The sequence below is a fragment of the Urocitellus parryii genome, chromosome 6, assembly GCF_045843805.1.
Source record: "Urocitellus parryii isolate mUroPar1 chromosome 6, mUroPar1.hap1, whole genome shotgun sequence".
NCBI lineage: Eukaryota > Metazoa > Chordata > Mammalia > Rodentia > Sciuridae > Urocitellus > Urocitellus parryii.
The window spans coordinates 121,219,227-121,246,526 of record NC_135536.1 but is presented as its reverse complement, the minus strand read 5'-3'; the positions used below and the strand labels follow the sequence as shown (position 1 = coordinate 121,246,526).

Sequence of the window (27,300 nt, the reverse complement as noted above, 5' to 3'; positions counted from 1 at the left end):
TTTCTTTCTTAGTTGCAGATGGACATAGTACATTTGTTTTATTTATTTTTATGTGGTGCTGATGATCGAACTCGGTGCCTTACAATTGCTAGCCAAGGGCTGTACACTGCTGAGCTACAACCCTAGCACCTGTATTCTTATTATTTTTTTTTGGTGGTGCTGGTGAACCCAGGGGCTTATGCATGTGAGGCACGCCCTCTACCAACTGAGCTATATCTCCAGGCCCTAATCTTATGTTTTAAATGTTTTCATTTCTGAGGTGGTAAATGATATATATATATATTTATATATATAATCCATATGAACCAAGAACTCTTTAGAAACCTCAGAAATATTTTTTTTTTACTTTTTGGTAATAGGGACTGAACACAGGAACACTTAACACTGAGCTATATCCCCCAGTCCTTCCTAAGTTGCCCAAGGGTGGCCTCAAACTTGCAATTCTCTTACCGTGACCTCCTGAGTCTCTGTAATTACAGGTGAGTGCCACCATGAACAGCAACATTTTTAACATATTAAAAAAAAAAAAGATCCTGAAACCAAAAAGGTTTGAGGGGTTGCTCTTACAGGAAATTGGTCTGTTAAATTAAGGCACACATTAACACAAATTAAAAATAAGAGATATATGAAGACCATCATGGTTGAATAAAGATTAACATTAGTAACATTCTTTGCTCCCAACAAAAACATTCCCTAATTGTTAATCAGTACAGTTGTGATAAAAGGGAAAAGTTAAGAAGGCTGGAAAACAACTATGGCTAGGAATAACAAAAGCAAATTCCACTGCCCTTTTATTGTTTTTCTCTATTATCCTCCCTTCTCAAACCCCACTCCCTCATATGCTACTACAGTTCTTGCCTTCTAAACTTATCATTCCAATACTTTGTAACAAGTATCCTCTCAAATCTATATCCAAAACCACTTCAGATCTGATATCAAAGGGGAAAAATATCTGCCATTTTTAATATTATATATTGCTCTTTTTACTTCTAAATTAAACACCCTAAATTTAAACAATCAGCAAGCTGTCACATAGATAAAAATGTCTTTAATGCTCAAAACTGGTAACAATCTGTGAAAAATGAAACACTGTCATGTAAACGTCTAGTTTTTCTGAAGACCACAAATACGAATGCTGCTGCTATGGATTAGCTTGGGATGCCAAAGCTAAGCTTCTTATTCCATAAAGATCAAACCAGAAAATAAAATATCCACCTGGAAAAAAAAATCACTACCTATCACAAGAAAGATATACAGTATATAAAATGTTCATTTCTTAAGGTTTTGCTCTCCAGGAAGGCAATGTCCTTCCCCCCCCCCCCCAAAAGATTTTTTAAACAAATCCAGACAAGTACATTGCTTTTTGAAATTTAAAGAAAAAATTTATTGAAGATTTGAAAAACAATTCCTAAAAGATTTGACTTTTCCAGAAAACTGTAGCTACACAATGCATTGCGTCTATCATGTTAAAACGTGCATAAGACACAAATACAAAAACCATGAAACAAGCCACCATTCTTCAACAATTTGAGCAAAGATATAATGCCTAAGGAACAACATGGATGACTTGCGAAGGATGGGCTCTTTACTTTAAGCACCATTAAAAAAAAAAAGGAGCACAAATGGATGAGTGTGTTCAGTTATATACACTGAATTGAACCTTTGGCACTAGGAATCAGAGCATTTTGTCATATAGCATTAACACATATTATAAAAGTGCGTAGTGTCAAAGGAATAGAACCACCAGCATTCAAAAGCAGCTTTGTCAACTAGGCAAACACTCTACAGCATGTCTCTCTGTTGTCCATCATTGAATACACTGGTAGCAACTTTGAAATGAAATTAAAAGAAAGAAAGGAAAAAGGGAGCAGTAACCCCTTTTATTTTCTCTGTTTAAATTCAAACAGAAAACAAACATCAATTTTGTTATACACTAACATCTTCAAAGTACATCATTTGTACAAGAGAAGGACTAAGAACAAAAATGTGTTTACAGAGATCCAAACACAAGTGAATGAAGTACACCTCCTCACACTGCTTTCCGATGGTATTCAGGAGGGGCGACTTCATAATCGCTGGCACTAAACAAAGTTGCAGAATTCTTTGCCAGGTACCTAAAAATTAAATGTTATTCATTAACAAATTTTTAAAAATCTTGATACAAATCTCTTCCTACATGACATGGAATATACATAAGCCTATTTACATTTTACTAAAAATAATAATCACTACTTCACAGAAAAACCACATTAATTATAATCCAGGCAAAGAGATCACACAACATACAGCTATAAAGAATAAAGTACCCTTCCTCATTTTTGTCTTCATCAACTTTGAACAATTAAGAAACAGCTATTATCCTATTATATGGGAGTATTATCCAAAAAGAATACTGTAGATATTGCTTTCAGTCCTTCAATATTCTTAAGTATAGACTCAGAAATTTACAAGTAAATCAAGCTTAAACTTAAAATTCACACCACAAAAAAAGAACCCGAAATTTCAAATGGTAGTAAATTTTTGCTTTCAAAGGAAACTGAAGCTGGGCATGGTGGTACATGCCTATAATCCCAGTTCAGGAGGCTGAGGCAAGAGGAACACAGGTTCGAGAATATAACTTAACACGACCAAGTCTCAAAATAAAAAATAAAAAGTGTTGAGGGTGTAGCTAGGTGACACAGCACTTCCTTGGCATGAGAGAGGCACATTGGCTTTGATCCCCAAGAACCATAAAATTAAGTAATTAAGGTCCAGAGAAGATAATTATCTTTGGCAGAACAAAGGCCATAGATTCCCCAGGTCCATGTTGCAGTTACAATGTTTTGTTTTGAAATAAAATGCATGGTTATTGTGCAAAAATCCAAGTATAGAAGTTTTCAAAGTAGAAAATAAAAACACTAACTTTTCCTACCAGTAGGCTCAAGATAATTAACTATGACTCATATATGGAAAATCAAATGTTTTGCAAAAATTGAAATGTTTCTCACCAAATGAGGGGAATTATACCACGCCTCACCACTACTAAAAAATTTAATTTTCCTTCAACTGACAACATTGCTATCTTTCCTTACCAGTATTTGGAGCAACCTCATCATTTAAAAACTGCTTAGTTGTTCAAAATTCACTGTTATAAAAAATGCTCTTTCCAAAGATGTAGCAACCAGTATTTCCTTTTCTCCATTTCTTCAATCTTTTGTTTTTGTGGTGCTGGGGATTGAACCCAGGGCCTTATGGATGTGAGGCAAGCACTCTACCAACTGAGATTTATTGAATAAAGAAAACATGTCTTCTTTGTGAATTAAAGGTAATTCTTTTATACACAACAGTACCAGAATATGAAAATATTACTCTACATTTTTTAAATTATCTTAATAGGTTTGAGATTTAAGCACTTATATGCCAACTCTATCATTTGTTCCATTAAATACCTATCTACATTGTTTTAGCAATTAGTATCAATCTCTCCTATCTCACCAATTTTTAGTATATCATACCAATTCTTGCGTCTAATTTCAACCATACTTAAACTTACTTGAGGAAATCATGAAGATAATTCAGTAATAAAGCAAGGCTCTTCTCATCCAGAGGTGTATAGGCCAACATTGCTCCAATTCGTACTACAGAAACAAAAGAATTTAGCAAAGTTATATATAAAGCAGCAACATAATCCCAATTCAATTATGTGAGCAAATACAACCATCAAAATTTGAAAATTACATGATTTTAAAACAAGTTTTGCTATTTAACCTTTAGACAAGAGTTCAAATTGCAATGAACCTGTGCAGATTTGTCCCTCCCATTTTTGTGGTGCTGGGCATTAAACCCAGGGTCTCCTGCATGGTAGGCAAGCAATCTACCACTCAGCCATACTCCTAACCCCTGTAGTCAGGGTTTAGGATGTTAATGATTTTACCCCCCTCACTCATTTAGGGAACACAAAAAAAAATTATTAAAAGCTAATAAATAGGGGGGGCTGGGGATGTGGCTCAGCAGTAGCGCGCTCGCCTGGCATGCGTGCGGCCCGGGTTCGATCCTCAGCACCACATACCAACAAAGATGTTGTGTCCGCCGAGAACTAAAAAATAAATATTAAAAATTCTCTCTCTCTCTCTCCTCTCTCACTCTCTCTTTAAAAAAAAAAAAAAGCTAATAAATAAAATCACATTTTCCAAAAGGTATATTACCAAATAATCTCAGTAGATGTGGCGCTCCATACACCTGGGACATGGGTGCATCAGGATGATCTGCAAGGATTTCAGCATACTGTGGTCTCTCAAATTTGTAGAGCAGTTGAGTGCCCAGCATTACATTGAAGTATTCTTTTATTCCTGCCACAACTTCATTAACAGCATACTCCCTGAAAATGAACAAAAACCATTTATTTCCACAACTGGTCACCGAAAACTGAAAAAGAAACTAATCCAACCAACACAAGGGTAAGGAATTCAAGGTCAAACTAGTAGTGACAACAAACTACTGCTAAGAGAGATTTTTTTTCTTTTTTAAATAATAAATCAAGGATACATAAAATAAGTTTCAGATATATGCTGAAGCCAAGTTTGGCCCTCAAAATAAGAGGATTTTTATAATTTCAAATGGTTAAATTTTAAATGATTCCATAAGTACCTATACAACTGCTTCAATTTTACCTAAAATATTCACTATTTGAACCTTTAGGAAAAAAGTTTGCCAGCCCTGAATAAAACCAGTGAAATTCTACTGATGGTACTAATATTCAAAAAATATAACTTTGGAGATTATTTGGGAATAAAAATACTTAAGAAAAAGATTCTCTGAGTATTAAAGGGGTTAATTCTTACTTATTATCTGTGTTTCCTCGAGATTTCTTATAATTTGCATAATCCTCAAGAATAGAATCCACATTCTTCTTCGCAGGAAGATAAAAGAGCTATGCAAACAAAACAAAAATCTGCGTAAATAAAAATATTCTTTTTCTGTGAAAAATCATACTGGTAAGCTTTCATGCAACAAAAGTTTCAAAATAGGAGAAGGCATTATTATTCAGCCCTTGAAACATGGATAACACTGCTAAGAACTACAATCATAATTATATTTAGCTCCAATTACATAAGCTAGTGACTATCATTACTGATGATACAGCTTTTTTTTTTTTTTGGGGGGGGGGGTGCTGGGGATTGAACCCAGGGTCTTCTGCATTTGAGGCAAGCACTCTACCAACTGAGCTATATCCCAAGCCCCTGAAGATACAACTCTAAAACTGATAATCTGCTGGTCATACATATAGAATACACCACATTTCAATGATATTATGAAGGCATTATTTACTGTTAGCATTTTATGTGCTAGACTCACTCTGAAGCAGCAACAGAACTGCCTTTCTTGTCCTCGTTATCAATACTATGAGGTAGGGACTATTATTCCACTAAATGTATTAAAAACAAAGGCACAAAATGACCAAGGAGCTTGTCTGAGGCCATGGCTATTAAGTAGGAGAGTGTTCATAGCTTAAATTTTGACAGCTTAGCTGCAGCTGTATAATCCTCCCAACAAATCAGAATTCAGACCAAGACCACATCATCTATAGTCTCTTGAGTCTCACAATCATCAGTCATCCATAACCTCCGCCCTACCTACACCTTTTGTCTGTTTAAAGAAATCAATGTGTTCTCATTCTGCATTTAAGTAACTATTGTGAGGTTTAACATGTCCCTCTCTACTCAACAGTCCCATCATATAAAGTAGAAAATGAGTCCTAGAACCTTAATGAGATTCAGGTTCTTCTACAGAGAATGCTATGTGCAGATCATTCATTTTCCAATGACAGACCAAAAAAAAAAAAAAAAAAAGATTCTCTTAATTTTCTGGATGAATTATTCCAGCCCCAGCAACCTCCAAATATCTGCTATATCCAACATTCTTTAAAATTGTCATAAAATAATTACATATTTTATTCCTCTCCAAGTGCTTTTTTTTCCTGAAGTAATTTTCAGTCTCTCAAATAAAATATTATTTATCAGTCATGCTTCAAAATCCAAGTATCATCTTCTTTGTGCTCACAAGTACATAGCAGAGCTTATAATCTGTCTAGTTTTCAACTTACCTGTTTTTGTCTGGTAATTAAGTCCCAGTCATCAACAAGCCATGGTTTTAGCTCTTCAGGAATCTTTACTTTAACTTCAACTCTGTTCATAAATGTTTCTTCCTAGTAAAAAAAAAAAAAAAAAAAAGAGAGGAAATAAAAATAAAACCTTTCTTTAACAACAACTCTTAAAGACTTTTTAGTGCATGTTTATGTTAAGGTAAAAATTCTTGGTGAATTTCCTCTTTTGGAAATGGAGCATTTTGGCTTAGTTTTTAGTTTTCCCATTCATTGCTAATGTTCACATGAACACCCCAATACAACTATAAAGGAACATCATTAGTTCATAAAAGTTGTCTTCAAAATCTGTCCCAAAGTACTTATTTTCAGAACATACCAATGTTTGTAAGTTAGTAAGTTAATAGCTAGTAACTATTGTTACTTAGAAACTTCAACTTCAGTAATGTTATGTCAATTAGAACTCTTATTAACAAATTCACTAACTTTGCATATATAAAACACATTACTATACTACTTAAGTAGGAATCCTAAAACTATTATATTCATGCACACATATGTGAAACTCATAGGATTTCATAGTATTTGCCATGGTTTTATTAACCCATGCTGAAATTTAATAAACCATCAATTGTGACCCCGTAGGTCTACCCAATCTAACACATAGTCTTAAACACTGATGACAGTAGGGATAATCTAGAGCTACACATGGAAACAAAGATACATACAAATATATCCTTACCCCAAAATAGGAAATTTCATTAGTTAAGCATGTTAGCAATGCTTTGGGGAACCAAAGTTCTATGATTACTTCTTGTTGTGACTTAGACTAGAAATCTAACAGCCTATTAAAAAACTTAAAATCTTACATTTTCAACAGTGGGATCTACCCGGGCCCTTTTCTTCCGAGGAGGCTGAGGTGTCTCACTGGTACTCCCACCATCTCCATTTCCAGGTGCTACAAAAGGGGTGGGGATTGGTGGGGGTGGGTTTTGCAGGGGAGAGGTAAGCAAATAAAATAAGAAACTCTATAGAAAACAAACTCTTAACATGCCTTCATTATTTCTCCATCACATGGCTTGTTATTTGAATCTAAGAATGATAATTCTATGTGAAACAACTTTTATGAATATCTCCACCAAACATTTAGTACAGGCTATACTTAATGATATCACCATCTTCCACTGATTAAAAACATGAGATTAAAGCAGATGAAAATAATGAAATCCCTAAGTTTCTCCACAGTGGGGGGGGGGATCAGTTAGGCCTCTACCACTGTGTACATTTCTATTTATAACATTACCGGGGAGATTCATATTTTAGACCATTAATAGATATATTAACCTTACTTCAAAATGTCAGTTTTTAAAATAGTGAATTTAAAATACAAATGCTATAAAGACAAAAATAGGTTAATTTAAAGAAAATTAATATTCTTACTTTTCTGTTTGTTCTTTTTGGTTTTCCTAAAAGGAGGGGGAAAAAAGAAAAACAAAGTTATTTCTAGTAAACTATTTGATTTCCCCTTTATCGTGATTAAATTCACAAAAAAATACTGTCTTTATGGATGAGGTACTTAAATCATAGTTTAGGGCTCAAACACAAATATTTTTATTGATCTTTAAATTCTCATCTTCCTCCACAAAAATGGAAAAAATAAGCCAAGAATGCTTTAGGAGACATACTTCCAGAATTGTGTTAAAAGTTTAAGAATTTTTATTAGTTCCACCAAAAAAAAGGAGTTTTAAAAGCTGTAATACTTTAATTATTTTCGTTTTCCTTTCCAAAACACTAATTTTTGATTTTAGATTTGTACATTCCTTAAACACCAATCATGTTAGTCCAGTGATCTAAACTTTTACTTTTTTCCCCTAAAACTATATTCCCTCATTTTCAATACTATACTTTCCTCCTCTATCTATGGCAAAACTGATGTATCTCTATCTATAATAGCAACATAACTTGAGTCTATTTATATCTGCCAAATTATAAAAGTTTTGTCTCTTTGCATAATTATTTCCAAAACACAAAGAAAACCATTGACAAATATAATCCACAATTATACATTACTTCTAGTTGGATCTTATCATAACACCTGAATCTTGTTTTTTACTGTTCTATAGGTCTTGGGGTTATCCCCCTGCCAGAAATCAAATTAATTTACGTTTGGTTATTAAAAAAAAAAAAATCTGAAGTATAGGCTTTCCCCTGCCTCTGTAAAGTTAACATTAATAATACAATATTATGGGGACAGTATTTGAGTCAAGATAAAACATAAAATTTACTTATACATGCTAACAATAGATGAAGACAAAGAGACTTTACATTCAATCTTTATTCACTCTCTGTAAAATTAAAAATATTGACACAACTGATCTCAACTCTGAAGAATCTATAAACTGTACTTAAATGAATCCTGGTAGTAAGGGCTATCTATGTACTACTGCTTCAACATTCTTGCTCATTTTATTAATGAAGCATGCAAACTAAACTTGTGTCTCAAAATGTGCAATGTTTCATACAATAAATTGCTGATATTTGATTTATATCATCAAAACAGAAACCGCTAGATTCTATTTTGTTTAAGTTCTTGACTCACTAAATAATGAATCACCAAAGCACAACCTACTACATTAAGCCTAAATGCCAACAAAATTCACATTCCCTATTGAGAAACATGCACCCAAACATGAAAAAACCTAGACTTCTAAAGTAGTGAATGTAAATCTGATTCTACAGGTATCTTATAATAGCCAGAAGTATTAATATGTATTCAGAGAAAACTATATACAGTTACCAAAAACTGAAGATGCACTAGCACAAAACTGGACACGAAAGTCATTAAAACCTCAAAGCAAAATAAGAATCCTTAAAATAATAATAACCCTTAAAATCCCCAACATATTTAATTGCTTCTTTTTCTGGATGAGGGGTGGCATTGGGGATTAAGCACAGGGTACTTTACCACTGAGCTACATCCTTAATCCCCTCCCTGTTTTTAAAAATTTTTAAGGCTAAGAGTCTTGCTAAGTTTAGGCAGGCTAACCTTGAACTTGGGATCTTCCTGCTTCAGTTAAAAGATCCAGTAGACAACTGTCAAGGTTTCCATTTTAAGGATGAGAACTTTGAATTTAAAAACTTTACCTCATGTAGTTACTCAGTCATTCTTAACACTTTATACTCAAATACAAAAAAAAAAAAAAACCCATCTTAGGCACACTGCCACTTGATTTCTATACCAACTTTTAGCACAGTGATAAAGAATTAATTATAAACCAGTTTTACTTACTGATAAAACTCCATTTTTATTTAAAAAAAGAAAATGAATGCCTTTTAAGAACTCAACTGCTAATCAAATTCTAATGAATACTACACTACAGTCACTTTCCAAAGAACCAGAACATAGAATATTTATATGAATCACCCTGAAAAAAATAACATCTAATCCTTGCCAAACTAATTATATTCTCACAATAAAATACTAAAACTACTGGCCCTCAAAATGTATAATTACCTTTTATCACTAACACTTAAGACTTTAGTAAAAAAGATTGTTAACTCTAAAACCACGAGTAAAGATTTCTCTGGTTTCAAAGAAAAGTAAATTCTTCAGATAAATCACACTTGAAAGCACGTTTTTTTTTTCCCCCTTTAACAAGAAGTGCATGAGGGGCTGGGCATGTAGCTCAGTGGTAAAGGCTTGCCTCACATGTGTGAGGCACTGTGATTCTTATCACAGCATATACAACACCATATACACACCATCAACAACTTTTTTGTTAAAAAAAAAATTAAAAAAATACAAAACCCTTAAGGGGTGGGGTGGGGGTACATGACCATTCATTAAAATGACTTTTCCAAGAAAAATATTGAAGTAGAAAATAAGCATTTCTGAAAAATTGTTTCTTTTCTTTTTTTGGCCATATTGGGGGATTGGACCCAGGAGCAGTTTACCACTGAGCTCCAATTCTTTTAATTTTTTATTTTGAGACAGTCCTGCTAAATTGGTTACACAGTCTTGGTTAGATTTTAAGTTCTAACCATGTTCCAAAATTGTTTTTTATTTTTATTTTTGTTGATGGTACTGGGTAACTGAACATAGTGGCACTCTACCACTAAGTCACACCCCCCGCCCTTTTTACTTTTTGAGACAAGTCTCACCAAGTTGCCCAGACTGGCCTCAAACTTGCAATCCTCCTATCTCAACCTTCTAATAGCTGAGGAACTTGGATTACATATGTGAGTTAACCATCCCTGGCCAAAAAGTTTCCACTTTCAATAAAGTCTAACACATAGTGAACATTAAGTTTGAATTACAAAACAGTATGCAAAATTAAAACAAAGAGCTTCTTACACTTCAACATTTTTCTGTTGCAGACCAGATGTCTTCTTTCCTGGAGCAGCCCCTCTCATCTTCCCCTCTGCATACTGCTCCCTTCAAAAATAATTACAATTAAGATCATCATAAAAATAATAAGTACCAAAAAGCGGCTTTAAGCTTGAAGAGTAGACAATATGAGCAAGGCTTATCCTCCTGAGCTGAAAAAATTTATGGACAAGAAGTTATCATTGAAATTAAATGGTGGCAGACATGTCCAAGGAATATTGCGGGGATTTGATCCCTTCAGGAATCTTGTAATAGATGAATGTGTGGAGATGGCAACTAGTGGACAACAGAACAATATTGGAATGGTGGTAATACGAAGAAACAGTATCATGTTAGAAGCCTTAGAACGAGTATAAACAACGGCTGTTCAGCAGAGAAATCTGTGTCCTCCCTCCAGAAGCCCTGTTTAACTATGACTTGAAAATTGGGTCACGTACACTTTCATATTAAACTTTTTGTTAAATAAACTTCAATAGCAAAAAATAAAATAAAATAAAATAATAAGTACCATCATAAAAATAAGAAAATAACTAAGAAAGTTCTTCCAGGGGTAGCCAGTGGTTGTGCCTTTTGTAGGTTTCCCCTTGCCTTAAACCTGAAGATGTCTCCTCCAGCCTGTGGGCAGCATGCTCAGAGTCCCAGACCTTAAGACATTGTATTTAGTTGCAAGGATTTCTCCATGTATGTTGTTGATGGTTCTTTTGTTACTGTTTTAAAGGGTGTATATTTGTGATCAACATTATAATAAAATTTAGATTATACACTTGAAAAAAGGGGGCGGAGCTAGGGTTGTAGCTCAGCAGGAGAGTGCTCACCCAGCACGTGGGAGGCCCTGGGTTTGATCCTCAGCACCACATAAGAACAAATAAAATAGTTTCAGTTCAACTACAACTAAAAAATAAACATTAAAAAAATAAGTATTTATGAAAAAAATGAATTTTGCCAGCTTAATGTCAATCTAGAATTTATATTCAAATCAAGGTTCCCAAGCTTATACGCTTCTGGAACCAAGTTTTAAACAAGTTAAACAAATGACAATATATTTACAAAAATTAAAACTCAGGAAAAGAGTGTAAGGCCTAATATTTGGCTCTTTCATATCTACCAAAATTAAAATCAATGTAGTAAAGAGTGACCGTAATAGGTGTGTCATATAACTGAAAATTCCATTTCTGTTTTAAAATTCACTAATCCCAATGTTTTCTTTTAATTTGATCCCAATATTTTTAGTACACACTTCAGCTTTAAAAGTAAATGAGGGCTGGGGATGTGGCTCAAGCAGTAGCACACTGGCCTGGCATGCGCAGGGCGCTGGTTCGATCCTCAGCATTACATACAAATAAAAAATAAAGATGTTGGTCCACCGAAAACTAAAAAAAAAAAATAAATATTTTAAAATTTTCTCTTTTAAAAAAATGTAAATGAGAACAATTATCTTACAGACCATACACACATAGTCTGAAAGAGTCCCTTCTGCCCTGTTCCCAGAGATGTGTAATAACAGGAATACCTCGTTTCCCCCACCAACTGTGCCTTCCACAGAGCTCAAGAGGTAAGACAGTAGTCTTACTGTAGTTTTAACAATGAGTTTATACCTATAGCAATTCCCAACTACATGCAGCTGTGTTTTCAACCAACCTCTAAAGACAGATGCAAACAATGATAGGTTGCTATTTCCTTTACCTAGAAAAGGCTTGTCTGATTACTTGAAGTCAAAGGCATAACACAACCACTGACACGTACCAATAATCATTTTATAGGCAGGCAGGCAGCCAACATTGATTCCCATTGCTCATTCTTTGTCCCAAATCTAATTTACAGACATTTCACTTCTATATTCATTTCTCAAAACAAACTTACTGATTGGCTTTTTGGAGTTCTCGCTGTTTCTGCAGATTGGTGTCCACATACTTGAGCACTCTGCTCTCTGGAACCCATTCATCCCAACTGAAAAGGAATAAAAATATTATTCAAAAATATTTTCATGATGATTCAGACTCTATCCTCCAATTAATTTTTAAAGATCCAAGAGGCAAGCCCTTGGATTTCTGAAATAATGGGAAATGGTACTACAAATCCATTCTCTACTAAAATGAAAAATCTATTTAAAGTTGTTTTGTAAAGAAGGAAAACTTCATATTCTGAGAAGCAGCATTCCAAATTTAAAAGATTATTCAAATCAGTTTTAGAAATAGCTAACGACTGTCTAAGCAATTAGCCTATGGAACGAAAATATCTTAAAAATTTTTCAACTGCCAAAGATGAAACAGAAGTTCATAATAGGTGCTGGGGATACAGCTCAGTAGAGTGCTTGTCTACCATGCACAAAGCCCTGTATTCAATCCCCAGCACCAAAAAAAAAAAAAAGTTCATAATAAATTGACCTAAACAAAGAAACAAACAAAAAACTCTAAAATCAATTATCTTGTTACTTATGTGTAATAACTAAATTACACAGCTCTCTGACTTATTTTCACCACCTGTAAAACGGGGGATAATTAGATATTAAGTACCTATATCTCATAGGGTTATTATGAGAATGCATGCAAAATACTTCAGTATCCCTGACAAAAAACAAACACAGTATGTCAAAAACACATTAGAAACTCTACCAACACTCACCATCTAGATTACTCAAGTAAGTTTGTACATTAAAGTATTACAATGATTTATCAGATTATACCACTCTATTTTCATTCACTCACATATGAATACACAAATTTCCAAGCTGACCAGAGGATTTATTTAAACACTAAAAGGTAGAATAGAATCACTCTATTATAATGTTGACAAGGCATTCTGGCACTTCTGCTGGTGTTCATTTAAGGACAATATTTCTTAGGGAATGATGAACTTTTTGAACAAAGTGAGCCTTTTCTCCTGCTGATGGAGCTCCTTTAGTGACACAATTAGGTGTATTCTCAAAGCAATGTCTTTAACAATTTCCCACCTCTGACCTCTTATAGAATATAGCCAAAGGAAAAATAAATAAAAAGCAATCCTCAACACCATTCCTAGAGAAAACTTTAAAACATGCATTTACCTAGAGGTCAGGAGGGGGTGGTGTACTGAGGGAGCTCCTTCAGGAACAGGAAAAAGGGCTACAATATCCTCACGTGTCTTCAAAGTTTTTTCAGAGCGCCTGGGCCTCACAGCACTTCTGATACAGATAGCATAGTACAAAGTAATCTCAGTAACTAGGTGCAGAATTTAGCTTAAGCTTTATTAAGTAAGATTCATTTACAAATGGAATATTTAAATGTCTGTGTCAACAAATTCCAATAAGGTTTTTGAAAATTTAGATATATCTTAGTATTCTATTGTGCTTGTGAAAGTATACATAAACTAAAATTTAAGAAAATTTCAATTTGGGGATTTAAGTTTTGTGGAATTATTTTTTAAGAGAGCCTACAAACCATTTTAAAATGCAAAATCTTTTTTTTAAAGTATACATTTATATCTATTTCAATTCTCCATAAATCAAAGGGAGCTAACTGTTATTTGCCATACATTTTAGAGACTTACAAATCCCTTCCCCCAAAATGTACACAGTGAACACACCTTGATGTAAAAGCCAAGTCATACTAGTTCCCTTTATAGGTTAAGAGCTGAAAATCCTTGCCAAAACCAAGGAAAATGAAATGGACAACGTCCTCTGCTCTGAGGAGTACCTTCACAAGAATAAAAAAATGGAGGCCAAACACACACAAAAATTTTTTAGGTCAAGCATAAAAGAATCTCAGAATTTTCTAAGGTAGCTTGTGACTAATTCTCAAAGCCACAATCCATGAGCAGAATATAAAAAGTATTAAAAACACAACATACTGCTGGGCATTTGATTAACTCCTCCACCTTTCAAAGTGGATTTAAGAGTTTCCACCTGCTTCCTTAAAGATCAATTTTTTTCAAAATTATGTTTATATACCAAATTCAACCACAAAAAATACATCTCCAATACAATAATATGCTTCAATAGACCTATGGAGACAGGGAGAAAAAAAGCCTAATATCTATTGCGGGGAGTGGGAACGAGGGAGAAGTGATGGAAATGGGAGTACAGTAGAATGAATCAGACATAATTTTCCTATGTTCACGTATGTAACACATATGTTTTGTTCACACATACAACCAATGTAACTCCATATCATGTACAACCACAAAAATGGGAAGTTATGCTCATGTATATGTATGATGTCAAAATACATTCTACTGTCATGTATAACTAAAAAGAAAGAAAAAACCAATAACAAAAAAAAAACTGACATATAATGACATTTCTTTAAATTTCCTGAAGTGGGGGGAAAAAAACATCTACAGAAACCAACCATTCATTTATTTCTGGACTATAATCCATCAAATGGGAAAAATGATTATTTTTTTTAAACAGTGAAGTCAGGAAATAAAAGTATTTGGTATTTTCATGATCTCTGAGGAAGTACAAAAGCCACTTAAAATCCAGTCATTGAACTATACACATCTATGTGTAATTTCATACAGAATACTTTATTACATAAGAAAAGTACATTTATATATACTTTATTGTATATTATATATGAAAAAGAGTCAAGCACAAAAATCATTCACAGCTATTAAAGTCAAATCCTAAACAGTTCTTTAAAAGTGTGAGAGGTTGGGCGCTGGGGTTGTGGCTCAGTGGTAGAGTGCTCGCCTAGCATGCATAAGACACTGGGTTCAATCCTCAGCACCACATAAAAGTAAAATAAAGATATTGTGTCCACCTAAAACTAAAAAAAAAAAAAAATATATTTTTTTTAAAGTGCACGAGATTGTGCTGGGTTTGTGGCTCAATGGTCAAGTGCTTGTCTAGCACATGTGAGGCACTGGGTTTGACCCTCAGCACCACATAAAAATAAATAAGTATAATAAAGGTATTATGTCTACCTACAACTAAAACAAGCAAAAAAAAAAGCTGAGAAGTAGGGAAAAGTAGGTCTACCCATAAATTTGCTTTCCTTTTGATTTCCTGAATGGACTTTGAACTTTCCCACACTGGCAATATGCATATTTTCTTTCCCATAGAGAATGGAGAGTCTCATTATTAATAACTACCACTCTCAATTTAACTGAATATCAGTATTATATCAAAATATGTAACTGAAAACTAAAATGCAGTTTTAACACTCATTTTTTAAAATGGAGAGAAAGCTATGAGATACACCAGGATCAAGATGAATTTTTCTGTTTCTGCATATCAATTTAAAATCAGTTTACATTCTAAAACACCAAAAGACAGTTTTCTCCATTATTTTCCTAATTTCTCAGTATTTTAAATATGTCAATAAGATCACAATAATATTGCCTACTTATTAGAAACACTTTATCATTAACATGAGAGAATTTTTCTATGCTAACTTTCTCACTTAATACAGTAGGTTACATGTGTAATTTGTGCACTAATGTATGTAAATCATATTCCACTAAAATAAAACATACCTTCTCATTTAAAAAAGAAAACTCAAAAAGTTATCAGAACATGCATTTTAGATTTCTACCTTTTCATAGTTGTACCAATGGAATTTAAAGGTCTAATATTCCCTGTTAACAAAGAATATTTAACATGTAAAAAATTTTTCCTAATGAAATAAATTTAGCTGGGCACAGTGGTACATGCCTACGATTCCAGTGACTCAGAAGGCTGAGGCAAGAGAATCCAAAAGTCAACATCAGCCTCAGCAACTTAGGAAGACTCCATTTCAAAATATTTTTAAGTGTTTGCTCCTGCAGCACATATACTAAAAAAACTAGAACAATATGAGGTTAACATGGCCCTGCCCAAGAATGATACACAAACTTGTGAAGCATTCCATGTTTTTTAAAAATATTTATTTATTTATTTATTTTAGGTGTGGATGGACACAACACAATGCCTTTATTTTTATGTGGTGTTGAGGATCGAACCTGGGTCCCACCCGCGCTACACGAGCGCTCTACTGCTGAGCCACAATCCCTGCCCACATTCCATTTTTTTTTCTTAAAGAGAGAGGTGAGAGAGAGAGACAGAACTTTTAATATTTATTTTTTAGTTTTTTGGCGGACACAACTTCTTTGTTTGTATGTGGTGCTGAGGATCAAACCCGGGCTGCAAGCATGCCAGGCGAGCGCGCTACCGCTTGAGCCATATCCCCAGCCCACATTCCATGTTTTTTAAAAAAATAAACAAAATAAAAATTTAAATAAGCAACAGGTATAGCTTTGTGGTGGGGAAGGGTGCTGGGTTGGTCACCTGGACAGAAGACTGTATAAAAGATCAAAGTCAATGTGCCAATAAATTTAGTAGAAATTTTCCAAAGCAACAGCATCATGCCTGGGTCAGATGACACAAAGCATTAAGTTACTAGAAACAACTCCTAAATAACTAGTTCCTGGTTAGTTATGTTATTTTTTAAGCAAAGAACATCATTAATAAAAGTAATTAAAAACCTCTCATAGTAAAAATTACAAAAGGCCCAAATAAATTTATTAAAATGAAATTATTTGTGGGCCCCACGATATTTCTAAACCTCACAAAAATGGGTTGATCAATTCTGTCACATTTTCAAACCAACTTTTATACTGTTTCCTTTTTCACACAGAAAAACCCAACTAGTTCTGAGTCTAACTGCTTGAAATATACATATAGTCATTGGGTTGATGCTAAAGCCAAAAAAGGCTACCCTAAAATATAACAAACTGTAAAAAAATGGGCTGCTTCCACTCATGATTCAACCACTATTTGACACCACACTAGAACCTAAGAAATTCTTCCAAAACTCACATACATTATAAAATAAAATGGTTACCAGTGCACGCCTATAATCTCAGCTAATGAAGCTGAGATGGGAGGATCAAGGTCAAGGCCAGCCTTGACATTTATCACAACCTTGTCTCAAAACAAAAAGGGCTGGGATATAGGTCAGAACTAGAATGTTCCTGGGTTCAATCCTCCAGTACTGCAAATAAACAAATGAAATGAAAGGCCTAGTAACTCATTTCGAATAGTTTCTTCATATTACAAATGGCTTACCCTTGCTTCAAAACATACTATATTACATTAAAACATCACAAAAATTGCTTTTAAAAAATCTAATACTCACTTTTTATTCCAACCACTGTAATGTATAAAGTATTTCACTTGTTTGTCCTTTATGGCCACCTTAACGCACTGAAATGAAAAAAAGACAAATTCACTTAGAAATATTATGAGACAAGAGAGACACTTCCTAAATAACTTTGAAGTATCCAATCTTTCAAGGACAACTACACAAACTTTTTGACTAACAAAAATTGACTCTAAACACTAAGATTTTAAAGAAGTTGAGTTACAAAATTGTAAATTTTGTTGGGCAAAAGGCCCATAGCATAAAAGGTTACCCCAAAATTTAAAATTAATGAGCTAGGTAAGCAAGGTAAGCTATACAAGCACAGCTAATGAGAGCTGTAATTGGGCTTAAAAAAAAAAAAAAAACTGTATTCAGGAACTTCATTTCAAAATGATTTAATTAGCTTATGAAAGGCAATATACTGATTTGTTTCAAAAAAACAGCTCTAAATTACTTCAAAAAAATCAAATCAAAACCAATTATTAGTCATTAACTCTGACAAGTGATGATTATCTGGTTTTGGATTTAAAAGTGTTCAAAAGGAAGTCAAACAAACCACAATTAAGTTAATTCAATAGCCATTTAAAAAGTTATTTGCTAGAAGTATTTTATTGCCAGAGAGAAAACCCAACCAGTTTAAAGTTGAACGTAAGTTCCTAAAACAGAAATAACACTCAAAATATCAATCTTTAACAGGATTAGTAATTTTATAAACATATTATCTATTCATTCAAAACACAAATAACAAAAAATGAAAATGGTTAGCAAAGAACTGACAATTTATAATTGTGCTAAGAATATTTTCACAAAGATAAACTATTCACCAGATATTTATTATGTAGAAATGGCCTTTGAACATCATACTACTTTGTATTTTATAATTGCATATAGGTTCCCCCCACTCAGTTTTGGTGGTACTGGGATTCAACCCAGGGCCTTGAGTATGCTAGACAAGCACTCTTAAAACTGAGTTACATCAGCAACCCTATGTTCAACTTTTAAAACTACTGCTATAAAAAGTACACTAAAGTGTTTAGATGTGTGTCTTGTACTGCAGCTGTAGCTCAGTGGTAGAGTAGGCTTAGCACAAGCAAGGCCCTGGGTTCAATCCCCTACTAATTTGTTAGTAGGAAGCCCAGGTACAGCTCAAGCCTGTAATCCCAACTGCTCAAGAGGACTGAAAGTCTGACATCAGCCTCAGCAACTTACCAAAACTCTCTCAAAATAAAAAGGGATGGGGATGTAGCTCACTGGTTAAGTGCCCCTGGGTTTAATTCAATTCCCAGTATCCAAAAAAAAAACAAAAAAAGGAAGTTATCAGAAATGAAACATTTTTTGACTGAGTACAATGGTACATGCCTTAATCCCAGCCACTCAGAAGGGTAAGGCAGAAAGATTCCAAGTTGTAGGCCTGCCTGGGCAATTTAGGGAAATGGCATCGCAAAACAAAACCTGCAGGGGGCTGGGGATATAGCTCAGTTGGTAGAGTGCTTGCCTTGCATTGCACAAAGCCCTGGGTTCAAGCCTCAGCAACACACACACACACCCCAAAAAAACCTGCCTTCCTCCCCCCTTCACACAAAAAAGTGCTGAGGATGTGTAGCACAATAATAGAGTGCTGGCCCAGCATACACAAGACTCTGAGTTCAATCCCAAGCACCACAAAAATAAATTAAACAAAATGCATTATTTATCTTTGGCTAAATGTACTATACTGGTTTTTATAACCTAAGCACACAATGATCAAGGAGGGAGCACACCTGCCAGGTTTTAAAAGTAGCCAGTGCACCAATAAGTATACTGTTTTTAGTATTGTCAGTTACCTTTAACACAAAACAATCAGCTAAATTTTTATAAAACAATCAGCTCAAAATAACACTCAAAATATCAATCTTACTCAGCAGATTATATTTGTATATAAAAGTAACTGGCAGCCCTCCCTTATTAACTACAAAATGCTATTTCCTCCCACAACCAACCTTCACTTGCTATCATTTTCCTCAAATGCTACTTTACCTAAAGAGTCTTCTGTAAGTTAGGTAAAATACCACAAGTAAGAATGTTTTAACTTGTTTGACCCACTAAATAGTAAGAAACCCAGAACCAAAAAAGGGGGGGAGGTGCAATTGATGAAAAAAAAGCAACTCTCCTACTGAACCCAACAAAGAAAACATTGAAATTTGATATTAGAAGTCAAATTTAACCAATAGTTTTGGCCAACTTCTTAAAAGGAAGATTTCATACCTTTGCTTCATAAAGGAGAGGCCCATGAAAGCACAGCACTCGCTCACCTGTAAAAGTGAAAAATATTGCATTAATTCTAAACCCTTTCCATATATAGATTCAAATCTGAGAACCATCACATTTTATGATGATAATCCTAGCAATATTAGGAAAAATGGGTAAAGCACAGGGAGTAACACTTCAGATTAAACTTCACCATAAACTTATGCCAGGGCATATAAAATAAATCAAAACAATTAGTGTTAGCAATTTATTTAAATCATCAACCGCTAAGCAAATAATTATTTACTGCAGCTACCTATTGAGAAGGATGATCAATTTGTTCTAACAGTATTATTGAGAAATCCAGGGTTTTGTTTTGTTTAAGTTATATATATCTTATTTATTTTTATGTGCTGCTGGGGATGGAACCCAGTACCTCACACATACTAGGCAAGCGCTCAACCACTGAGCTACAACTCCAGCCCCAGGAATCCAATTTTTAAAATGCTTTTTCATGTATTTTTGCAAGTTTTAGGAATTTAAACCTCCACCTACATCTCTACTTCCCATGCTTTTACTTAGCAAAATAGTCTACACATTGAAATTTCAATGTGCATGCAAGTTGGCTGGAATTTTAAGGCATAGCTATCTGTGTTCATTCCTCAAATATGTTCAATAATGTACAATGAACAAAACAATAGACAAAAAAAATCCTCACCTTTAGAACTTACACTATATATTGAGCTCATCATTAGAATAATAAAACCATACAAAGGATGAGACATCTCTACAGAAAAAACAAATCATGCTGGCAATTTCTGGTAATTGCCTCAGATTACACTTGGTATGTAACAGAAAGATCTCACACAATTTTCTGTCCATTTGGTTTCAACACATCCAGAGGCAATTAAAGTATTCAACAGGGTCAAACTGCTTTAGCTGTAAAAACTGAAATAACCTACTAGACCAATTCTAGTTAACTATAGGTTCCACCATTTTTAAATTACATGGTATTGCTTTTAAAGCATAGCTTTAAAAGAAAAACGTGATTTATGGATATACCTTCAACCTGAAATAGTTAATTCCACAACATATCTTAATATTTCTCAATACAGTTATCTGGGTTTGTATGTGACCTATTGTACAAGGCACCGACAGATTAATAAAGGACCCTCACACCTAGACAAATAGGTTTGTACAATTTCCTGGATTTCATGCAGTAACTACCTTCATAAGTAAGAGAATGCCTAATGAGGTACTTGGGAGAGTCACGAAGAAGGAAGATAGTGTAAACAACTCTACAAAAGCACTGAAGTGTTAACCACTATCAGAAATACTTTGCAGTTCACTACCCCTGGAGCATAGGATAAACATGTGAAAGTCACAGAGATTATGAAATATGAAACATATAGGTCATGCTATGAAGTCTGAATTTCATCCTACAAAAGAATTCCCAAAATTAATCAAAGATCTTTTAGAGTATTTTTCAACTATGTATTTAATTTCAAGCCTCACCAGAGACAGAATCTCTTATTAGACTCTGCAGTAACTTCACTTTCAAATCAAAATTCTCATAAAATCTTTGTGCAGTTCCTCTTTGAATGAAGAATTACTGCTAGAGACTACTGGGCTTATATCGAGCTTGAATTTTAAGGTGATTAGAAATAGATTAGTCAAAAACTTCTCCAACATCCCAAGGACAAGAACCAAAATGGGTAAACTACTCTGCTAATAAACATTAGCACCAAAGATCATACATGGATCTCATTTCACTTTCCAGATATATTTTCAAGGCGTTCTGAAATGGCATACTTTTTAAGAAAAATCTTGACTGCTGATACCAAAACTACTGCACTGAGGCCCTCTTGGATCTCTATAGTTACCTATCCATAATATTTAGTTGAAAAAACATAACAGCTACCTGAGGAGTATAAACCATGATTTAAAAAGAAAGAAAGAAAAAAGCCTATTTTTCTTGGCAATGGACAAAAAGATTGGGGAACCAGCAACCCACTGTTATCAGATAGGAAACTTTCTCCACTCTAAATGTTTTCTAATATCAAACTACAAAGATAATTCTGCCCAAATGCTGTCAAATTCAAAGTTTTCCATTCTCCCACTGGTAGGAACTTTCTAGGAACATCACTCAGTGATGTCCTGACAGTCAGTCTTCCCTCAAACAATGACTAGATGTCCACGATTTTTTTATCCCATGGGGGGGGGGGTAACTGTGGATTGAACCCAAGGGCGCTTTACCACTGAGCTACATCCCTAACCCTTTCACTTTGAGACAGGGTCTCACTTCAGTGCCCAGACCTGCTTTCAACTTGCCATCCTTCTGTCTCAGCCTACAGAGTCACTTGGAGTGACTGGGATTACAGGCCTGTGACACAGTGCTATCCCTATGCTATGCTTTAACAGAACTTCAAGTAGAAGACCAAGTTCTGTGCAAAAAAGTCACTCTGCTTAAACTGCTAATGGAAAATATATTTTGGCGTGTAAGGAAAAACTTCTGCATTTATAAGAATTTGGGGGGAGAGGGGCTGGGGTTGTAGCTAAGGGTAGAGTGTTTGCCTTACATACAAAAGGCCCTGGATTCAGTCCTCAGCACCACATAAATAAAAAAATTAAAAGAATTGGGGGGGGGACATTTTATGGCAATTCTTATTTCTACTCTTCTACAGCATTTCAAGATAATCTTGTTAGCACTAAATTTTTTTTCAAAATATTCTCTTAACATCTTAAAATTTCTCAAAGGTTATACAACTCAGCTTCGAAATTCAAGTGAAAACATACCTGGAAAATAACTAAATGTAGAAGACCTTAAATAGCTTTCACAATCTTGCCCAGGGGTGTCTTTGTTCCTACTCTTCTCCAATTACACCACTATAACCAGCACAGGGATTCTGGTTAGCTGTTATTCTCCACCTCACTCTAACATCCTTCTAGAACTAAAGCACTTCCTTCCTCCAAAATGGACACCTTTGATTGCCCCTCCAGAGGGATTCTGCGATTAAGTTTTTGTACTGATAGCCTGGTGAAGCTTTATGACCTCTCAGAATATTTTAATAAATACATAAAACACATCAAATTACAAAGGAAAACAACTGTTGAAGCAGTTTTCAAAACATTGCTTTCTCTAATATTAGGGAGTCCCTTATTTAATGCAGTAAACAAGATTTAACTGCTAAGCCAATTAACTACCATAATTTTGAAGCAATGAGCATAAATAACATCTTAATAATAAGCCAGGTGTGGCGGCACATGCCTGTAATCCCAGCAACTAGGGAAGATGAAGCAGGAGGATTCCAAGTCCCTCATCAGCCTCAGCAACTTAAAAAAAAAATTTAAAGGACATGTAACACAGTGGTGGTAAAGGGCCCCTGGGTTCCATATCCAATACCAAAAGCAATAGCTTCATATATTTTTCAGGTAACAGTGAAACATAAAAACGAACAGCTAATACTTCTGTTTTCTTTTGTGGAGTGGATGTAAATTGATAATTGAAATAATAAATTTCAGCTAGATGATAAACACAATATTTTCCCCATTCAAGTTCACAGACCATTTTCATTATACCCACTGACTAGTGGTAAAGCGCTTGCTTGGCATATGTGAGGCCCTGGGTTCAAAACCAGTACCATTAAAAAAAAAAAAAAAAAAAAAAAAAAAAAACTTGTTCTGAATCACCTAGAAGAATGAAGAAATCTATAAAAAGTCAGTTTACCCAAATAAGAGAAACAAATATTAATGGCCACCTATCACCGAAAACACCCCCTGAAGCCCCTTAAAGACATCATAGTTTCAATATACTTGTTTGGGTTTTATGATTCGTGGAAGTAATTTTAACGCATTAAAAATCTGAAAACTCTGGGCTGGGTTTCAGCCATAGAGCGCTCACTTAGCACTTATCTCACTTAGCCCTGGGTTCGATTCTCAGCACCTCATAAAAACAAATAAAGGGATTATGTCCAACTACAACTAAAAACTAAAATATGTATATCAAAAAATTTTTGAAAAATCTTAAATGAGAAAATTATGCAAGCGTTTGGACATGGAACTTAAGGTAACTGGCATGTACATCCATAGAGAAAGGCAGTTTTACAGCGTTCCTCTTTGCTTACAGTTTTACTTCCTTTTCAGTTTAATCTTAAATCTCCACCCAAATAGATGGGCTGGAAGCACTGTAAGAGCTATCTCCACTGGAAGTCAGATTCTAACGTCAGTAAATCCAAAATAATAATCAATAAGCTTTCCAATTATTGTGAATCAAATATTACTGCAACTGGTCAAACTGCTGTATTTTTTAAAAATCACGTTAAGACCAGGGACTTAGCCCTTAACACTGAAGTCGCTTTTAATTATTTTTTTAAGAGCGACCGCACAGGAAGAGCGCACTCACTTTACCTTAGGATTTAGGCGCGGTGCTCTCGGGTGAGCTAAAGTGATGCCTTCAGGCAACACCAAACTGACGGAAACGCCCTACCCGCTCCTCGGGATTTTTTTCCCTCTTAATCCCCACCCACCACTGAGGTAAACGTTAGCACCGGGTCTGCGCGAGGTCGCCGTGCAAGGGGGCGCTGCATCTGCCCTGAAGCGGCGCCGGCAGACGGCGCCGAGACGCCAGCGGCCATGATGGCGCGGCCATCTTGCAGCGGCCATTTTACAACGCAGTTCTCCCGCCCCGGGGCGCCAAACCAACCCCCACGCTCCACAACAACATGTCTCCACCGAACGTTTCAACCATGCCGAGGAGGGTTGAGGGTACTCCAGACGGCCCGGGACCGCCAGCCGTTGCCGACCACGAGGCCAGGCAACCGGCGAGAGCTCGCAAAACAGGCGCCGCTCCCCCACACACACCGCCACATCACTTCCCCTAACCGCCGCCATCGCGCCCCAGTCGCCTCCCTACAATAGACTGCTTTCTCCGCGCCTTCCTCCTCAGAACAATAACATGCACGAAGGCCTTGCCACGCGCTAAGCGCTCCCTCTCCACTCCGAAGCCGTAGCTATGCTTTCGCTTCACAAAACCTTTTTTCCAGATGACGCACTAAACTCACCCTCTGCAATGCGCTTTCCCCGCACAAAGCAAAGCCCGCCGCCTTCTCTGGGCGCGGCTCGCGCTTCGCCCGGCCCGCAAGCCTCGACCGTCCCGAGCCCGCCTCCCTCCCCGGCGCCGTTAGATGCCTTTTCCCAAGGGCACAGACTCACCCTCCTGGAATTTCGGCTTCGGGTCCTGCTTGGGCGCCATTTATAAGTGATTCGCCGCCTCCTCCTTCTCCCACCACCCCCGACTACCGCCCCCTACTCTCTACCCCACCCAACTTCGCGTCAGACGCGCCGTCAGGCACAGCCAGCTCTACATCCTGGGCCCGATTTGCCAGCGCCCGTAGACCTCACAACACAGCGACCCGCGCATCCGCCGCTCCAGCCAACGGCTGCCCGCCGCGCACGCGCCCCTGCGCCCGCGCAGTCCCGGGGCACGCCGGGATGCGTAGTTCCGAGTCCGTTGAAGTGCAGCCGGGGGAAGGGCCGGGCGCCCCTTCTCCACTTCGAGTCGCCTCTCCCCACGCCGTTCGGGCTGGTTGGAGCCCGGAGCTGATTGTGTGCGTCGTTAGGGCGGGGTGGGGGTGGGGTGAGTGAGGCACTGGACCCTCCAGGACGAAAGAACGGCAAAGACCTGGTGCGCGTCCCTGGAACAAAATAAAGCCACACAGACTTGGGTGTTGAAGTGGTCAGAGAGAACAGGGCGGCCTCTCGGCGGTGTCCACGTAGGGCAGCTTTAGCGGCAGTGATGAGGCCTGCCTCTGGAACGTTCGTTGAACAGGAAGCCCACCCCCTGGCTCTTTAGGGGGCTTGTGGCCATTTGTTGGCTCCTGCGTCTCCCTCACCCTAGTGCTCACCGGAAGAGGCCATCGTGCGTGGTGCCAAGGTCGGGGCTCCGTACCTGGGGGGTCGGCCCCCTATTTTGCCATCCTGTCTATCTGAGATGTACACACAATGCAAACAGGTTTCTTCATGTTGTTCCCCTGATCACACCCCCCCCCCCAGTTGGCTCTGCTGCAAAATATCAGGCCGTTTCCTCCGTGTGTTACAAGCAAAGGCTTAGCACTGTGCCAACAAGGAGTAAACACCAGACTTGAGTTGGGAATTTAAGTGCTTTCACAGACCCCTACTTACATACCTGCTTTACACAGGTTTTTCTAAACCTGGGCTTTTCTAAACCTGCCCCCCTAGCCCTGCGTGACTGTGCTTGCCTGTAATCCCAGAGGCTCCGGAGGCTGAGGCAGGAGGACCAAAATAGGAGGCCAGCCTCAGCAATTTAGCAAGGCCCTAAGCAACAGACCTTGCACAGAGTTGGGGATGGAACACAGAGGAAAAGTACCTCTGGGTTCAATTCCCAGTACCAAAACAACAAAAACCTTCCCCTGAAGGGGGAAATGTTTGCACCCTCCCATTTCGGATGCCTCTCCATTTTTGACACTAATTTCTTCTTCCTTCTCCTTTTAACACAACTCCTTCTTTGTCTTCAAAAGCCTACAAAAAACATTTCATTATTGCAGTCGAATATACACCAGCTTGTGTCTTCTAGCCCTTCCAGTATTCTAAAAAGGGGAAGAACCTCTGTGACCATTCACACCAAAACTACTCCAGTACTCTAAAAAAAAGTTGGAATATCAAATTCGTACTTTCTTAATTCAAAATTTTAGAAAGTAGCTGAGGAGGGTGGTAGCCCACACCTGTAATTCCAGCGACTCGGGAAGCGAAGGCAGAAGGATCAGGGATTCAAGGCCGGCCCCTGCAAATTAGTGAGGCTCTCAGCAACTTAGTAAGACCCTGTTTCAAAATTTAAAAAGCTGGGGCTGGGACTGTGGCTCAGCAATAGCACGCTTGCCTGGCATGTGTGAGGCACTGGGTTGGATTCTCAGCACTGTGTATAAATAAATAGAGATCTATCAACAGCTAGAAGAATCTTTTTTAAAAAAAAATTTTAAAAGCTGAGTATTTACTCAATAGTAAAGCACCCCGGGTTAGAGCCCCAGTACCAGAAAAAAAAAAAAAAAGTGAAAGTCGGTTTTCCCACCTATATCCCTCATCTGCCCAGTTCCTCCCATAAAGATGTTTGGGTATCTGAGTTTCCTTCTCCTAGCACCCTCTTGGTGTTTCTCTGTATTTATATTTAAGCTAACTTTTTTGGCTTTATGTTTTTATTACACAGGTGATATTTAAATATTTAGGTTTTCATGGTGCAGCAAATCAGAAATATGGAATTCAGGGCAAAAACTTGAGGAATTGTTTCATTTCACCCCATTTACTTACCCACCATTTGGTGTGTACATTTTTCTCTATCCCGTTTCTATTGGTTTTTTGTTTGTTTTCTTTTACCATAAAAGAAAAAGGAATCTGAGAGAACAAGGCTGACTGTGAAGCCACCTCCAGTGGCCTCTCTAGTGGTGTCTGCCAGGAGAGCTCAGGGGCAGTGGTCCTCCAGAGCTGCTGGGATTACA

The 27,300-nt window shown here is 36.6% G+C and overlaps 1 protein-coding gene and 1 pseudogene across 2 annotated transcripts; one reads left to right on the top strand and one right to left on the bottom strand.

The window, feature by feature from the left end:
• Positions 1-1,379: 1,379 nt before the first annotated feature.
• Positions 1,380-25,238, bottom strand: Morf4l1 (mortality factor 4 like 1). 2 transcript variants are annotated; one of them, XM_026400518.2, is made up of 13 exons: positions 25,004-25,238; positions 19,811-19,857; positions 17,561-17,628; positions 13,510-13,626; positions 12,327-12,413; positions 10,434-10,514; positions 7,520-7,545; positions 6,949-7,037; positions 6,083-6,184; positions 4,821-4,909; positions 4,185-4,357; positions 3,533-3,617; positions 1,380-2,114 (listed from the first exon to the last, which is right to left on the bottom strand). In XM_026400518.2, exons 1-13 carry the CDS (start codon positions 25,041-25,043, stop codon positions 2,030-2,032), a joined length of 1,089 nt encoding a protein of 362 aa, XP_026256303.1. In that variant the 5' UTR covers positions 25,044-25,238; the 3' UTR covers positions 1,380-2,029. The 2 variants fall into 2 exon arrangements, with proteins under 2 accessions (XP_026256303.1, XP_026256305.1); XM_026400520.2 differs by lacking the exon at positions 13,510-13,626 and having other exon boundaries at positions 25,004-25,235.
• LOC113190962 (small nuclear ribonucleoprotein G pseudogene) lies at positions 10,532-11,358 on the top strand (annotated as a pseudogene).
• Positions 25,239-27,300: the final 2,062 nt, after the last annotated feature.

Excerpts from the sequence above, each read along its gene's own strand:
- Morf4l1 (XM_026400518.2), bottom strand. The coding sequence starts at position 25,043 with ATGGCGCCCAAGCAGGACCCGAAGCCGAAATTCCAGGAGG. Across the intron at positions 17,629-19,810 it reads CTCTCCTTTATGAAGCAAAG|TGCGTTAAGGTGGCCATAAA; the intron begins GTATGAAATCTT and ends TTTTCATTTCAG. Across the intron at positions 3,618-4,184 it reads ACATCTACTGAGATTATTTG|TACGAATTGGAGCAATGTTG; the intron begins GTAATATACCTT and ends TTGTTTCTGTAG.